The sequence below is a fragment of the Anolis carolinensis genome, chromosome 1 (genome assembly GCF_035594765.1).
Source record: "Anolis carolinensis isolate JA03-04 chromosome 1, rAnoCar3.1.pri, whole genome shotgun sequence".
In the NCBI taxonomy this organism is placed as follows: domain Eukaryota; kingdom Metazoa; phylum Chordata; class Lepidosauria; order Squamata; family Dactyloidae; genus Anolis; species Anolis carolinensis.
Window position 1 is genome coordinate 274,161,605 of NC_085841.1, and position 17,106 is coordinate 274,178,710.

The 17,106-nt window shown below is 40.1% G+C and overlaps 1 protein-coding gene across 1 annotated transcript in view; it reads right to left on the minus strand.

Annotated features, from left to right (window-relative positions):
• The window catches only part of nrip3 (nuclear receptor interacting protein 3), a 44,407-nt gene that overhangs the window by 12,641 nt on the left and 14,660 nt on the right, over positions 1–17,106 (minus strand). The window contains exons 2-3 of the mRNA XM_008107077.3: positions 9,287–9,466; positions 8,242–8,324 (exon numbers count right to left, since the gene is read on the minus strand). Of these exons, the coding sequence (XP_008105284.1) occupies positions 8,242–8,324; positions 9,287–9,466 (263 nt within the window). The remainder of the gene's footprint in view (positions 1–8,241; positions 8,325–9,286; positions 9,467–17,106) is intronic.

Consider the following 17,106-nt stretch of genomic DNA (forward strand, 5'->3'; position numbering starts at 1 on the left):
CTCTATCTTTCCTCACCTTGGACTATGCTGAGTAGGACTGATGGGAAACATAGTACAACATATGGAAAACCAAACATACTCAACCCCTTTCTTTAAAACAGAGAAACCCATTCTGTTGTGTATTTGGTCTTGTAGATGGTATGGTCTAGCTACACCTTTAAAAACTAATATGGTGTAATGGTTTGGATATGGGGCTATAACAATAACAAAGACCAATATTTAAAGGCTAGAAAGGCAAAAATAGGCATATCCAATTATCTTAATTGGTGCACTGGTGGCATAAATGTTGTTTTTTTCCATTTAATTAGATTAGTTTCTTAATGGTTCTGATGTCAGAGTACAGAACTGTTATATAACTTCTTTTATTTTCATTTTGTTTCCACCATGCTTAGCCATTTGCCATGCATTTCTTACAGTCCACTGGTTTTTTCAAAAATACAGTATTTCTGAAGGCAGTCACAATTCCCTGAAGCTCTTTTTTATTATTATTCTCTGCTCATTCCCTTCAGCGCTGTCCTCATTGTGTTCTGGCACAGAAATTATATCCCTTAAAAAACATTTTGTCTGAAAGTAATAGTTCCTTTCCTGCTCCATGAAACCCTCGTTCTTTTGTGTCTCCTTCCCACGGCTCTCCTTTGTAGGCTGAGTCATCCACAACTGAATCATAGTCAGCACAGGGATGAACCAATGCTAAAGGCAGTATGATGCTTTTCTCTGAAGGGTCTCTTTTCCTAACTTTTAGAGATGTTATCCAGTCAAGCAAAAGACAAGAAAAGAAAGGCCACAATCCTGCAGTATGGTCAGCAGAGTAGAAATCTATGGCAGCATGCCGCCATTGGGCTTGCACTGCTGTTGGCCATGTAATCCCAGCTGGAAGGCACTCAGTGCCCTCTTATAGCTGCCGGCAGGGCAGAGAGCTCCCAGATGGTTGCCGTCAAGCAGCCTAGAAAAAGGAACAGCTGTCGCTCTTCCAGCTGTTCTCTTTTCTAAGATGCATGACTGTAGCCAGATGGTTCTACTTCGACAGGAGTGTGCCAGGAGCCTTCAAACTGGGGCCAAGGAGTAGTATAAGGAGATGCTGCATCTCTCCTGCTGCAATATCCAAAAAGAAGACACGGAAGCATAATGAGAGGTTGCACCAGTTTATGTCAGCTACAGGATTTCAGGGAAAAGCTCTTTGTCTTCATAAACTAATCTTCTCTTGCTTTTATCTTCTGGCTTTTTCAGTTTATTAATTTAAATGCAGTGCACTATATGTTCCCAGTTCAAAGGAGGGACTCAAAATTAAGTCAGTATCCCCTAAGATATGGAGACATGAAATGGCTGCCAGAATGCCTGAGCCCAATTTTCCTGAGAAAAAAGCAAAATACCCATAACCTACAGCACTTGTTGATGTTGACTGAAAGCAATAATGAGCTTATTTACTGATTGTGTCAGAAGCGAATTGAGGGCATAGTTTTAATGTATTTTTTAAAAACACAAAGTTAAAAACTTGGCATTAAACTAGATTTTGTTTGACCAGTAGCTGGCCACTTGGAGTGCCTCTGGTGTTGCTTTAAGAAGGTCCTCTATTGTGCATGTGGCAGGGCTCAGGCTGCATTCTAATAGGTGGTCTGTGGTTTGCTCTTCTCCACACTCGCATGTCGTGGACTCCACTTTGTAGCCCCATTTCTTAAGGTTGGCTCTGCATCTCATGGTGTCAGAACACAGTCTGTTCAGCACTTTCCAAGTTGCCCAGTCTTCTGTGTGCCCAGGAGGGAATTTCTCATCTGGTATCAGCCACTGCTTGAGGTTCCGGGTTCTAGCCTACCACTTTTGTACTCTTGCTTGCTGAGGTGTTTCTGTGAGTATCTCTGTAGATCTTAGAAAGCTGTTTCTTGATTTAAGGCATTGGCTTGCTGGCTGATACAGAGGATGCCAGTGCCTTGGTCCTTTCATTACTGGCTGCTACTTCCCAACGGATTTCACGTGATGCAATACCAGTTAAACAATATAGTTTCTCCAGTGGTATACAGCACAGACATCCTGTGATAATGGAGCATGTCTCATAAAGAGCCACATCCACTGTTTTAAAGTGGTGAGAATAATTAGCTGAATGTGGTCATTTAAGTTATGTCTACAGAGGTTGAAAAAAAAAAGCCTGCTCAGTTTTAAGATTTTTGATTTTTGGTAGTGAAAGGACTTTGTGTGTACTAGACCCTCATATACAGAGAAAATGAAAGTGACAAGCTTTGACTTCCACCTATGTAGCCCTCCATTATTACAAAGTAAACCTCTAGTCCAAAGTTTCTCGAACTTTGGCCCTCCAGATGTTTTGTACTTCAGCTCCCACAATTTCTAATAGCTGGTAAGCTGGCTGGGATTTCTGGGAGCTGAAGTCCAAAAAACATTTTGTAAATTTCTCTTCATTTTTTATATCTTGAAATTCAGCAGGATGGCTATTTTTAATTTGAACTGCTGAATAGGAATAGCATTATAACAATCTCTTTCACAGCATCTATTTATAACACCATGATTCCACTTTAACCGCCACGGCTGCATCCTTAGGAGCCCTACAATTTGCAACTTGGCCCCACATTAAAATTATCTGATGGAGAATTCTGAATACTTCACACAACTACATATCCCAGGATTCTGCAGGATAAAGCCATGGCGGTTAGAGTGGCATAAAGGTGCAATAATTGTGTAATGTAAAAGAAACTCTAGAATAACACAATGTAACAAGATTTGAAAAAATTTCTGTTCCTGGTTTGAAAGAGTTATTCCTGTATAATTGTGCAGCACTTACTTTGAAAGTACAGTAGTTGTTATACCCCAGAAACTTTGTTTTTCTGGCTGCCACAAACTATGTTGAATTGGTGAGACTCAATGGGATATTAATTGAAAAACTACCATATAGCAAAATGTGCTGCAGGATGTCCTGCAGAAACAAGGTTTTTGCAGTTTCATAAACTTTTTCCATGTTTTTATGATAGAACCAATTAGGAAATTACATTTATAACCCAAGAACAAAAATTGTGTTACATAGTGTAAATAACTATGGAAGGAACAACATGCAATCAAACCTGGATGAATTTATCAAATACAATACAGATACAAATACAAAACAGCTGAGACAAAAGCACTATCCTGTGTTCAGTACAATAGCACAGAAACACCAAAATGTTTAAGCACTAGCATTAAAACAGGCAACATGGTTGAGAAAATAGTAATTTTTAAATTACCAGCACAATAGGTAAAGGTAAAGGTTTCCCCTGATGTTAAGTCCAGTCGTGTCCAACTCTGGGGGTTGGTGCTCATCTCCATTTCTAAGCCGAAGAGCCGGCGTTGTCCATAGACACCCCCAAGGTCATGTGGCCAGCATGACTGCATGGATCGCCGTTACCTTCCCACCGGAGCAGTACCTATTGATTTACTCACATTTTCATGTTTTCAAACTGCTAGGTTGGCAGGAGCTGGGGCTAACAGCATGCGCTCATTCCGCTCCCGGGATTTGAACCTGGGACCTTTTGGTCTGCAAGTTCAGCAGCTCAGCGCTTTAACACAATGTGCCACCAGAGGCCCCTTAGTTAGCACAATAATCACCCTAAATACTCTAAAGGCACCAGATCCTGTCTTATCTTGAAAGCTAAGCAAGGTCATCCCTGATTATGCCTTGGGTGAGACTGAGATTTCCAACGAGTACCTGGTGCCACAGGCTGTATTTCAGAGGAAGGGATGGGCAAAACCACCTCTTGCATCCGAAAATCCTATGAAATTCAAAGGTAACCATTAATTACCATATTGTGTCACTAGTAGCGAAAAAGTCATGTATGGAAGTACCCCTGGTCAAAGCAAGTGGAAAAACTAACAAAGGTTATTATTCAATTCCCAGGTTTGATATTTTCCCAGTAATTGTAGATTTTTAATTACATCTTTAACTTTCTATTATCTTCTTTTAAGAGACTGGGAGAGCAAACACTTATGCATTATGAAAACAATCACAGCACAAAGACTGAAATATCTACCTTTTAAATTGAGAGGGCAAACACAAATGTGGGTTTCAATTATCGCCCTGTCAAAGAAGAACTAGAAGAACTATGTGTTTCTTCCTGCCTTGGCACAGAAGGTTGGCCTGTGTTTTTGTGGTGGATAGGAAAACACTTCCAGCTAAAATACACGAGCAAAGGCTTGGCCACCATATGGTAAGTCCCAGACTCAGTGTTCCTTCTTCTCCCTCCCCTCCTCTCTGAGAAACAGAGGCATTCATCTTCTATCCTGACACAAATTAGATTACATAGCCAAATCCTTCAAGATCTTTACTTTCAGAATCAGATGTTCTGGGGCTCAAGACCTCCCAGCTGCAAGTCACAGGTCCTGGTCCAAGCAGAGTAAAAAATTTAGAACCTGAGTCCTATAAGGAATGAATCACAGAGCTGGGTATGCTTCGCCTGAAGAAGAGGAGATTCAGAGGGGATGTGATAGTCATTTTTCAATACCTGTCAGTAGAAGACGAGCAAACCTGTACCAAAAAAAATTAAACCAGGAGTGGTGGAAAAACGAATAAGAGACAAGCCACAGAAACACGTACACACAGACAGAGTAGCTCACTCTACACTGGAGCCTTCTCTGGATTAGTTTTTAAACAGTTTCTACTTCTCTTCAGGCTTGTTTACTTCATATCAGTACTATGGCTGTAGCTTCTCATTTCCTGATCTAATTCAATCTCTTCTAAGGAAGGAAGCTGCATGTGTCCATGTACAGCATAATTTTAGTGGGATGGTACTAGCCTAATCCTTGCTCAGCTGTTACCTCGTGGTATCTGGACCATTGATTTGTTCATGCCACCCACCCCTTGCTGTTTTCTTGCAGCTACTACAATTGTCAACCTCATTTAAGCCAGGCACTGCCCCCCATCTGTCCAAACATTCAGAGCTCAGAACTTGTCCCATGGTCCTACTCACAGCAAATTTGCAGTGCTGCACAAGAACTGTCAACAGTGGAAATGGTGTTGCAAAAGAATCACCAGAATCGCACCATATCTATAGAGCCATAAGTTTCACAGTATGTTTTCCCAAGCAATCTTCTTTATCTAATTCTGGTGGTTCTACTGCAGCTACTGTTAGACTTTCTGCTCATCAATGAATAGGAAGAAGGTTCTCAATTTTGTTCCTTTTCCAAGCTACCTGCCCAAAGCACCACAGTGCAATATGTCCCATTTTTCTAAGGGAAGCAAAGCAATTTATTGGTAGAGTTTCTTAAATCTGAAAATAGGCAGGGATTTCACAATTTCATAAACATTTGCACTCAGATGGAATGGAAAGAAAAGGGGTATTAAATCTGGGAGCCCTACTGGACACTTTCTGTGTAGATTAATTATTGGCAGCCCGGTAAGTTTTTAAAAGTTTTCAGGCTTGTTTTGGCAGACTTCGGGGTGACTGGATGCCATCCCAGTAGTTACCAGGATGGCATCGAGACACCCGGAAAAGCCCGTTTGGGGGGAGGTTAACATGCCAAAACGGGTTTTTTAAAGCCACTTTGGCATGGGTTTAACTCTTTTCTGGAAGTGCCCTTTGTTGTTAGTCTCTTTAAACCTTTTAACAGAGGTTGGATGGCCATCTGTCATGGGTGCTTTGATGGTGCTTTTCCTGCATGGTAGAGGTTGGACTGAATGACCCATGTAGTCAATTCCAGTTCTGGATGCTACGATTCTATGATTCTATACTTCTATAATTGTATAATAAGGTTTAATAGCTTTGGCTTCCAAACAGACATGCATTAATGTGGGTGCCTTGCTAGTTTTTCATCATCTGCCTTTTCCCCAAATATTTGTTGACTGGAACTGATGTCAATGACTGGAACTGATGTCAATTTTTGGCTGGAAAAATTATCTAGTGGAACTACAGTTCCTATTTATTAAAAACCAGTGCTCAAAAAAATTAGAACAAGCTAAGGAAATGTGGGGAAGGGGTTTCAAAGTAGAGCTTTGTGCTCCATTAACTCAGCAGGGAGAGAGGGGAATGCTGCAGTCTCTCCTAATTTGTGTGTTCTTTTTTCATTAATAATATTTGCTATTTTGATTGTACTCTGATGTTACTTTCACCTGTGAAATTTTGGAGGCCATGCATCTCCAGCTCTCAGGTTTGGCCTTGAAGTTTTGAGGCCGGAGATGCTCCTATGCCAAGAGAGTACTTGGAGACTACTGATGAAACATAAAATTAAATATTTCATCAAATCGTTCATGCCAACAGCCACAACAATTGGAAAAAATTAGACAAGACTGCAAAAGGAAAGAAAAGTGAAATACAATCTAGCAGGTATAAATAATTTGCGAAGACATCTATCATCACTTTTGCAATCTATGACATGCATACCACCGAACTGGCATCTAATTTTAGCAGCTAACATATTGAACATTTAATCTGAGCAACTTTCCAATTGGCCAGCATTAGCTGGGGCACATCTCTCTAAATTCCCTTGCACTGAATTTGATAGGTCATGCCCCAGAAGTCCTATCAAGCAGTTAAAAACACCAGTTCATATTATGCTTTCTATCACTACCATCTACTTTGGTATGCAGAAGGAAGAATTCATTGGATAATTTTGTAAAACTCAGAAAAATAAAATGTACTGTATTCCATGGATATCAAAATTAGACCACATTCAAAATAATCTAGTCCAAAAGCCACAGAATGTTGTGGAAGGAACAGAAGTTGTCATGGGTTACTAATGTTGTACCACAACCATTAAGCACAGGTTGCTCATCTGTTAGATCTGTAACACTTCAAAACTGCAAATATAGTAGTAGGTTTTACATCTGAGATGGGATAGCCAACTGACAACATCAAAAGTGGTTTGATTTGCTTTTATGCCATTTACAGTAGGCAGTGAGCAAATATCAGTAGGGAAAGGTGTTCAAAGCAGAGAAATTGTCTTCTTTACCTGTTGATAATTTCCCCATAATAAAAACACAACAAGAATGGTCATTGGGAAGGTGGTAAAAAGTACTGGAAACCTAGGAAGTTGTATTATTATTTCCATTCAGATAGTAGGCAGCCTTAATGCATAGGATTACAACTCCCATACTTCCTGACAATTAGCTCTGCTGGTTGGCACTTTGGGTTTTTGGAGTCCAAAATATGTGGGCAGATGATAAGTGCAGACTAGAAGAGGCCCTCCAGGCCTTTGGGTAGGAATCCTAATGGTACATGCCATGGATAAGTGAGACAGCAGAGTCTCACTTATCCAAGCTAAACGGGCCGGCAGAACCTTGGATAAGCGAATATCTTGGATAATAAGGAGGGATCAAGGAAAAGCCTATTAAACATCAAATTAGGTTATGATTTTACAAATTAAGCACCAAAACATCATGTTTTACAACAAATATGACAGAAAAAGCAGTTCAATACACAGTAATGTTATGTTGTAATTACTGTATTTACGAATTTAGCACCAAAATATCATGATATATTGAAAACATTGACTACAAAAATGGCTTGGATAATCCAGAAACTTGGATAAGCGAGACTTGGATAAGTGAGACTCTACTGTATTTGAAGCCTATAAACTGTAGCAATTTTCTGTGGAATGAAAATAACTTTCTGAATTGAGTTGTCTCTATTTTGCCTGCTGCTGTTCCCTTCTTTTAGACACTTTTAGACACTTTGCTGCAGGCCGATATTCAACAAGCACACTGTGTCCTTAAGGGAGCATGGCCTGTGAAATGTTGGTCTGTCTTCAAGCTGTTAAAGGAAGGTAAACCAATCCAGACTCAGAAACATGTGAATAGGTTCCAGCCATAGCCATGCTGTTGATAATGGTGCTGAGTGTACATTGTTTTTATTGTTAATTGCCAAAAACAAATAAAGATGTAGGTATCCAAGGCCAATGAGTTGGCCACCATGTAAAAAAATACTGGACAGGCTCTTGGTGTCATCCAGAAGGGGCTCCTCTTATGTGGCAGGGTTAACATATCCAGTACAGTAGTTGCAGCGTCTATCTAGTTCTCAACTGCTACAGAAAACAAGAACCTTGCAGTTTACTGCACAATACTTGCTTTTATTATATATATTTTTATTTTACAACAAATGCTTTGTTGACTCACAATCTGGAGTGATTCCTCAGGACTGTCACTACCAAATCACATGAGTTGGAGGGCATGGAATCAGTTTCAAACAGACAGACACGAATACTTTGTAATTTTTCAACTGATTTAAAAAAAAAAAAATCAGCAAAAAGCAACCTAGAAAAGGTTCCACTTACCCTAATCTTTCCAGACAGGCAGATGATATGATATTGCGTTGGCATCCTGTGTCAACCACAACTTGCAGTTCTTTCCCAGCACACTGTTGGGCAAAGCAGAGTATTTAAAAGAATCAACTGAAAGTGAGTAAGTGCTTGAAATTTCTATTTACATTGTAGGACAGAATTCGAGGGACAAACATTATCTTGATCACAAAATACTATCTTTTCTAGCAGAGGGGAAATTTCTTCATGGACCAGTAGTTTTTTAAAATATGAGGGTTGAGATCTTAAATTAATCTGGCAGAGTGAGGAATTCTGTCAGTGTAGATATGTAGAATCTAGGCTGGTGGAGAAAGATGAAGGCTGACATTCCTGTGGCAACATGGAAAAGGTTTTCTGATACACACCCATGACATGTACGTGTTTATTTGGGTTGGAGTCATGCCCAGGCACTGAACATCAGCCTTGACACTGCTAAGCATATCTCTTGTGGAAGGAGGAAAGGATACCTCCATATGCAATGTCATACGAAGTAGGTCCCCTAGTTACACCAATGTAAAGTCTCACTAAGATTCCAGTCTCATAGCTTTCCAAGTCAATATGTTTTCCACATATATTTGAAATGAGATCAAACAGATTGTTCCTCCACACTAGACTGATAGTTTAAACTTCTGCATGATATATCCCAAATGATCCCAGGAGAGCATGGGGTATATAATCCCAGCACTCTGTGGATACAGGTATCATTACTAGGAAGTGATTAAACCATGATGAATTAATATGTATTCCTACTGCTGGGAAACTGTGTGTGTCCTTGTAGTGATTAACATCACAGTGAAATCTACTTACAAATGAATGTATTCCTGAAGAAACTGTTCAACCATGATGCAATATGGGAAATAAAACCTAGTGTGGGGAATAGCTTGCAGTGTTACTGGTCAGGGACCCTCAGACATCTGAATGCATGAAGGCTACATAAAGTATAAATCCCACCAAAGAAATGCAGTCCATCAACTATTAACTGTGATCTCCTAAATCCTCGCAACTCTCCACACTTTCATACCTGGCAACATACTAAGATGAGATCATCTTGCTCTGTTTTCTTGGGGCAATCCAGTTTCATTTGATTCAGTTTATTTGTCTGGGCTGGGAGGTCATTCTTCTGAGAGCTTGTCCCTCGTCCATGGCGCAGTTTGGACATGTTTGTCTCCATCAAGCGTTTCTGCAGGATGCTGTGTGGTTGCTTGTTTTTGAAGAGAGAGAGAAAGAGAGCAAAAGAGAGATGTTGTGTCTGGGGAATACAAATAAACCAGAACTAAACCAGAGCTTCCTAGCAGCTTGCAGTTTCAGTGCCATAGTCTTTAAAAGCATTTGTGCCAAGCAGGAGTGCTGTTACATCAGTGGTGAAAATGGACTGCTGCTGTTGTCTGAACTGTAAATTATGTTTTGTACACAAAGCATCAAGAGAAAAAGACACCTGTTATGCAATCTATGGCCTTATTCATAACCTAGTTATGCCAAATCATTTGCTTATTAAGCCAGTTGTGTCCCAATTTGAAAAACACTGTTTTCTGTTTTTCTTTGAAACATGGAATGAGTTGACTCACTCAGTTATCGCATGAGGCAGGCAATCGCAGTTACAGCAGGACAACAACGTCTTTGATGTCACTTCTTTTGCACCACTCTCCTGATGGGAAACAGCCTAGAAAAGTGTTTCTTTTCTAAACATAATCAGTTAGTGACCTCTTTTTGTAAAAGAAACACTTTGTAATGGTCTCCCAACAGGCGACCACAGAAAAGGGACAACATCATGTGGCAAGTCCAAGGCATGACACTGCTGTCCTGTCGTAATAACGATTTGCCCACCCTGAATGATGAACTCTTTTATTTTGTCAACTTGCACTTGATAAAAACGTCAGTTTACAAAATATTAGCACTACAGCCATTTTCTTCTTGACATCTATTGTCATCTCACCTTTGTTCCCTCACTGCTATCCAACACTTGGCTGCCACAGCTATTATAAATCTGATTAAGAGATCCCACCTGACTTCAATATAGGTTCCTTGTCTAGACTTCCAAAGCACTTGTAGATGTATTATACATCTATATCTACAAGCTTTCTATTTTTAAAAAACAACCTCCTCTCAGCTGCCCCTAGTATCTCCTGTGCTTGGAATGGCCACCCAGAATGACTGACTAGGAGAAGGAGGCTCCACCACACACCCTGCAAGGCAGCATATGTCACTTCTGCATAGCTGTTGCCATCAGGAAGAATCTCTTTTTGAATCCATTGATCCATGTCCTGGCCTCCAGAGCAGCATAAAGCAAGTTTTCTCCCTCCTCTATGTGATATCTTTTCAAAAAAATGAAAGTGGTTATGTCCTTTTTTTAATCTTCTCTTCTCCAGGCTAGTCATACACAACTCCCCAAGCTGCTCCTCATAGGGCATGGTTTCCAGACCTTTTGCTATTTTGATTTTCTTCCCCTGGATATGTTCCAGTTAGTCAATATTCTTCTAGAACTGTGGTATCCAGAACTGGGCACAGTATTCCAGATAAGTCTGACCAAAGCAAAAGAGAGTGGTACTATTACTCCTGTACTACCATAATGAAATTTAGATTCAATCTTATTGGAATAATCACATATTATTTCCTTGTTTGGTGCTGAGTACACTCCGTTACTCTTACCCTTAGGTCATGGTTTAGAGCAGTGGTTCTCAACCTGTGGGTCCCCAAGTGTTTTGGCCTACAACTCCCAGAAATCCCAACCAGTTTACCAACTGTTAGGATTTCTGGGAGTTGAAGACCAAAACATCCGGAGATCCACAGGTTGAGAATCACGGGTTTAGACTACATGGTCTTATAGAGGGAGGAAGATGTAGTCATGTTCTTTCTAAACAGACACACAGATACAAATACAAACACACTCAAGCAGACACACAGACAAATACACTTTCCCATCCAGCCCCTGTAGCTATTGGTGCTGCCCCAAAATCTATTGTGGAGGAATTTTCAGTAATCTTGACCCAGTTTTGGGGATCCAGAGGGAAGACAGATCATTCTCTCCCTCCACTAGTTCCACTAACTAAAGCACTTTCATCAGGTTTCTGTGTGTTTCTACCTGGACTACAGTTAGCTGAAAAAACATTGAATTAAAAAGAATGAGAATGACTAATGTGCAAGCAATGCACCGTATGTACCTTTTCTGTTCACTGTGAAGTTATTGGTCTGTTTCTGTGACATGATTTATTCCAACTGCACTTTCAACCTCATACTAAATTTCTATTTTCCCTGGTTTTGTAATAAGTACCATCAGATTTTAGTCACAGATCAAAGTACAGAATTCATCAGCCCACATCAAGTTGCATTTAGACAATGGTAGACAAAAATTGTTATGGAAGGCCTTCCATTACAAAGATAGGATCAAAGAGATTTCAGGATGTCTTCTTATACTGCCCATTAAATGAAAACAATTTAATGGGCAGGGGATAGGATAAAGCATGACAGCTCCCAATTTTCTGAGTGGCATAAATAGACTGCCATTATCCGAATGATTCAGAAATATATTATTAAGACAATGACAGATATACCCTGTAAGAATAATTTTGGATAATATGTTTTAAAGGTAATGTGTATTGTATACTGCCCATCATATTTTCTCAAATAAGAAAGAAGAACAGGTGCATCAGAGGTGAATCCAGGATTTTATGAAAAAATGAGGCCACATCAGAAGATTTAAGGAAGATCTTCTTTTGAGGGCAGACTTATTTCACAGCATGAAACTAATTTTACAGGGCCCTTGCATTTTTTTAAGATACTCTGAACTACGAAAATTTATTTTTGAAAGTAGTGATGTTTTACTGTGATTTTTTGTAAGCCCACACATTTAACTATTAGCATTGTAATTTTCTATAAAACAACCTGTATTATTACTATTCACAATGTTTATTACCTTTTTATTTTTTTATAAAAGTAACTAAAAAGCTAAAATTTCTATTAAAAAAAACACAGAATTTTTATCCTAAGGAGAGAGAAAAAGGCTACTTGTTACTTAGTAAAAATATTGTCAAATATGTTGTCAGCAAGAAAACAGAATATAATTATCCCCTTGTTGCAGGTGAAGTGATTTAGCTAGAACCACAAAACCACAAGTCATTGCCTGGCAAGCATACGCTAAACCAGATAGGCCAGGACAGAGAAACCAACTCACCATGTTGAAAACGAGCCACAGAGGTTTTAATATAATTTGGCCGAAAGGGATGCAAGTACAACAATTTGCTTCAAAGATACAGAGAAATGCAAGATGTTTTATACAGTTCTGACAGCCATACAAACCTCCCACTCCCTCCCCTGATTGGCTGGAAAGGAGGCGGGTCAGGATCTGCACCCGGATTGACTGAAAGCTCCATTGACATCACCGCCACCAGGCAGGGATTTTCTTGATGGGGAGAATGGCAGCCAGGGATTGGTCAGAGTGGAGGACCAATCAGCTGTACAGATGCCCCCTGGGAGGGTGCAGTCCGAGGGAAACAATGGCACAGATATGCTGGTGAGCTCTTGATTAGCTCAAATGTCCAGTTCCCTGCCAAACAAAGATATGGAGTTCAAGAGACAAAAGTGCAAGACTCAAAGGACAAAGATGCTGATCTTGGGTAATCAAGAGCGTGGCTGTCAACAAGAGAGCTAATGAATGCACATACTCCAAGCTTCTATTTTCCATGAAGGAGTAGCAAACTCTCAGCTTCATGTGAATTGTACAAACATTTTGGGCTTATCTGGCTGGCAAAGGAAATCACCTATCTTTGCATACACACACTGAATGTGATTATCTGGCTTGTGAAATAGCCAGAAGGATGTGTCCAACTTTTTCTATTCCCAGGAGATTATTTTAACAGGGTCACAGAGGGATGGCTGTTTCTAGGCTACATTTTGATACATTTCTAAGAAGCGATTCATATAATTTCATGAAAGAAATAGATATAGTACACAGTTTGAAAGATACAAGTTACACAAAAATAATAAAATTGATACAATTTATTAAAGGATTAGGCCCAAGATAGTTCATGGGGGTACTGCTGCTGCTGGGTTCATTCCCGATCTTCTAAAGCCTAGAACTTGCGCAACTTCAGACCTCCGGGAAAAGTTTTTAGTAAAAAGGGAAAAAAAACATATTTGTTTACTTTTGGTGAACTATAAATTCTTCGGGGGGGGGGGGTACTATTGTTTGATACACAGGTAACAGATATTGTTATTTGTAACATACTACTTTCAGTTTCTGCAAACACTATTATTGTTATATTAGTTCTTGGAATAGTGATGGTGGGCCATGATCGTTAAAGTACTATACAATGCATAATATGATAACAATCTAGACTTGTATCATGTTTAGCTGCTTCTTTTGTTAGTACTCTCAAATTGTCTTGTGTTATCTATATATATAAAAATGTAATGTTCATTTTACTATGGAGTAAACAACAAAACCACTGAACCAAATCACACCAAATTTGGCCACAAAAGATATAGTTATCCAAAATATGTCTTTTAATAAAAAAAAACCTTAAAATAGTCCAAATTACAGAGGATGAGGAAGACTCTTTCTCCCCATAACTGCCAGTTACAAAGGTAGTCTGTGCTGCCTTTAGCGCGCCCCCCCCCCCCCGCTGCCTTTAGGCCCCACCCCTTTCATATCCTAGCAACTCCCTCAGCCAAAATGGCGCCCAGGACAAAGGCAGAGTGCACTTAGGCCTCATCCTCACTACCTATAAAATACAGATTATCTGATTGAACTGGATTATATGGTAGTGCAGACTCAAGGTCCTTTCACACAGCTATATTACCCATTTATAATCTTATATTATCTGCTTTGAACTGGGTTATCTTGAGTCCACACTGCTATATAATCCACTTCAGTGTGGATTTTATACAGTTGTGTAGAAGGGGCCTCATATAATCCACTTCTAAGCAGATAATATAAGATTATAAATATAATATTAAACATTATAATCTCTAAAACCAGGACAGTAAATAAAGAGCAACACTCTGAAAGCAGGGAAATTGGGAATTCCAAAGAGGAAACAACCAGGGCCAGCTAACACTTCCCAACAAAGGATTCCCCCAGGCAGGAAGCAGCCAGGCTTTGAAGCTTCAAGGCCATTAAATGCTAATCAAGGTGCCTAATTGCAGCATTCATACCTGCCACACCGAGACTATTAATTGCTATTCAAACTGGCCAACCAAAGATTCCGCAAGGTAGAAAGCAGCCAGGCTTGCAAGCAGCAAAGCTATTCAGTGCTTTTCAACCTGGCCACCCAAGATTTCCCCTAGGTGAAAAATCCCCAGGCTTTGAAGCCACGAGGCTACTCCGTCCCATTCAACCTGGCCTATTCTGTTCCCTATGTAAAAAGCAGCCAGGCTTTTAAGCTGCAAGACTAATCAGTGCAATTCTATCTGTCCAAACAATGATTCCCCTACAAAGGAAGTAGCCAGGCTTCAAAGCGTTTCTTTGATTGAGGGTGCTACTCCAGCTACTCCAGAAAACGGCCAGGCTTTGAGGCTGCAAGGCTATTCACTGCTATTCCACCTGGCCAACAAATGATTCCCATAAGCCACAGCAACGTGTGGCCAGGCAAAGCTAGTTAATTCTAAAATATTTATTTATTTAATTAGTGCAGATTACTGCACTTCTGTTTCCTCCTCCTTCAAGCCATCCATCCTGTCTTGCAATATTTACTTTGTTTGTGCCTGCAACTAACCTCTACACCCATCAAGCTTTCATATTCCACAAATAGTGTTTTCTTCACTATCTCACTGTGACAACTGACAGTGTCTTGTATTTGCGCTTGATACATCCAGGCTGAACGCTCCTTCAGGCAAGGTTTATGATTTCTTATGTGTTTTTCCTGACATCAACAGAATTGACTTCCAGCAAATAACTATTAGAGGTTGGCGAGATAGAGGACAAAGTTATAAATAATATTTCTTCCATTCTCATTCCCAGTAACGGAATAGAGAGAAAACATGCCCATAACAAAGTACCATATACAAGGACTGGCATGCATTGCCTTCTACATATTTCCCCTAAGGTAACGTTGTCTGTTCTACCTATTGTTAAAATATTATCTATAATTTGCAAGGATGGTTCTCTCCTCCTTAACAGCTTTTCATTGTTCCCTACAGTGGGCTTTATCACACGAGACTAAACATTGCAATTATAGGAGGATAATAATTTCTTTGGCTGGTATTTATCGCACAACATTGTGTCTTTCCTATTGCTACTTTGCATTTTAATTGTTAATGGAGTGCATCTTCCCACTGACAGAAAAACCCATCAATGGTTCCCAATACTGCCTCTGGTGTGGTCCATTCCTTCCATTGCAGTTCTGAAATTCAGAGAATTACATAGCAAGAGTGGGCACAATAATTCCCCTCCTCTTCCCAAGCAAGATGAGATTTCTGCAATTGTGTGATTGCAGCCAAAGTAAATAAAAACATTGAAAGTCACACATACACAGGTAGGAGGCCAGGGTGTGTGGAGATAGTTGTGTGATAGATAGAGTGATCATGGCATCATCAAAACAGTACTATAGCCCAATTGCAGAGACAACCAGATGGCTGTGAGACAGCAGATTAATATGATAAAGCCTAAAGGACATCTCAGAGACATTTCAAGTGATCTTTTCAAGAAACCTTTTGTAGAGCCCTCTGCTGATTTTGTCAGTTCATTTGAAATTGCTCCAAATACTACTAGTAGTAGTTTCTTCTTCTCATTATTAGTCCAATACTACTGCTATATCCACAGAAGATAGGTTCCTGGCCTACATGAAAATGCAGATAGAATCATAGAATCGGATAACAGTGAACCCTATTAAAGCTTAGTATTTCTACCCCAAGCATACCATAGAGCCATGCTGGAGGACCTAGAAAATACCTATAGAGGAGGTATTTTCTTAAAACCATGGATATCAATACTATGAATACAGTTATGATATTGTACTATTACTACTCCTAACGGTGGTGGTGGTGGTGGTGGTGGGAATTGAAATGAAGTACTCCTAGTCTCAATCAGGAGCATGCACTTCCCTCTAATACAGTGATTCTCAACTTGTGGGTCACCAGATGTTTTGGCCTTTACCTCCCAGAAATCCTAACAGCTGGTAAACTGGCTGGGATTTCTGGGAGTTGTAGGCCAAAATGCCTGGGGACCCACAGGTTAAGAACCACTGCTCTAATACCAAACTCAGAAGCTGAATGTTAACAGGCCTGGAGATAAATGGTACCCAAAGGACAAATAGCAGAGGTGGGCCATTTCCTGCAAGATCATGGAGTGTGGGCCAGCTGGGAACCCATTGAGAACAGGCTCTTCATGAGGTTTTTTTTTCCAGAATACAATTTACTTTTTAAAAGAAAGCATGGAAAAGACTCTAATATAACTTGGCTGTATACAGGCCTGTAGCGAGGGGGGGTAGGGGTTCAACCCCCCCCCCCAAATTTTTTCAGGTTTAAAAAAAACTGGTTAACCAAATCCCCATGCTAAGTCTATGATATGCAAAACATTAACACTATCTCAAGCAGATATTGACAGGTCTGTAGCCGGGGAGGGGGTGCTAGGGGTTCAACCCCCCCCCCCCAAATTTTCAAAACCCCTCCCAAATTTTTTTTCTGGCTATGGTCCTGGCTACGTAAATGCAAATGATTAAAAGTGCACTTATTTTTTTAAGGGGCTCCTGGTGACACAGTGTGTTAAAACGCTGAGCTGCTGAACTTGCGGACCAAAAGGTGCCAGTTTCAAATCCCGGGAGCGGAATAAGCGTCTGCTATTAGCCCCAGCTCCTGCCAACCTAGCAGTTCGAAAACATGCAAATGTGAGTAGATCAATAGGTACCA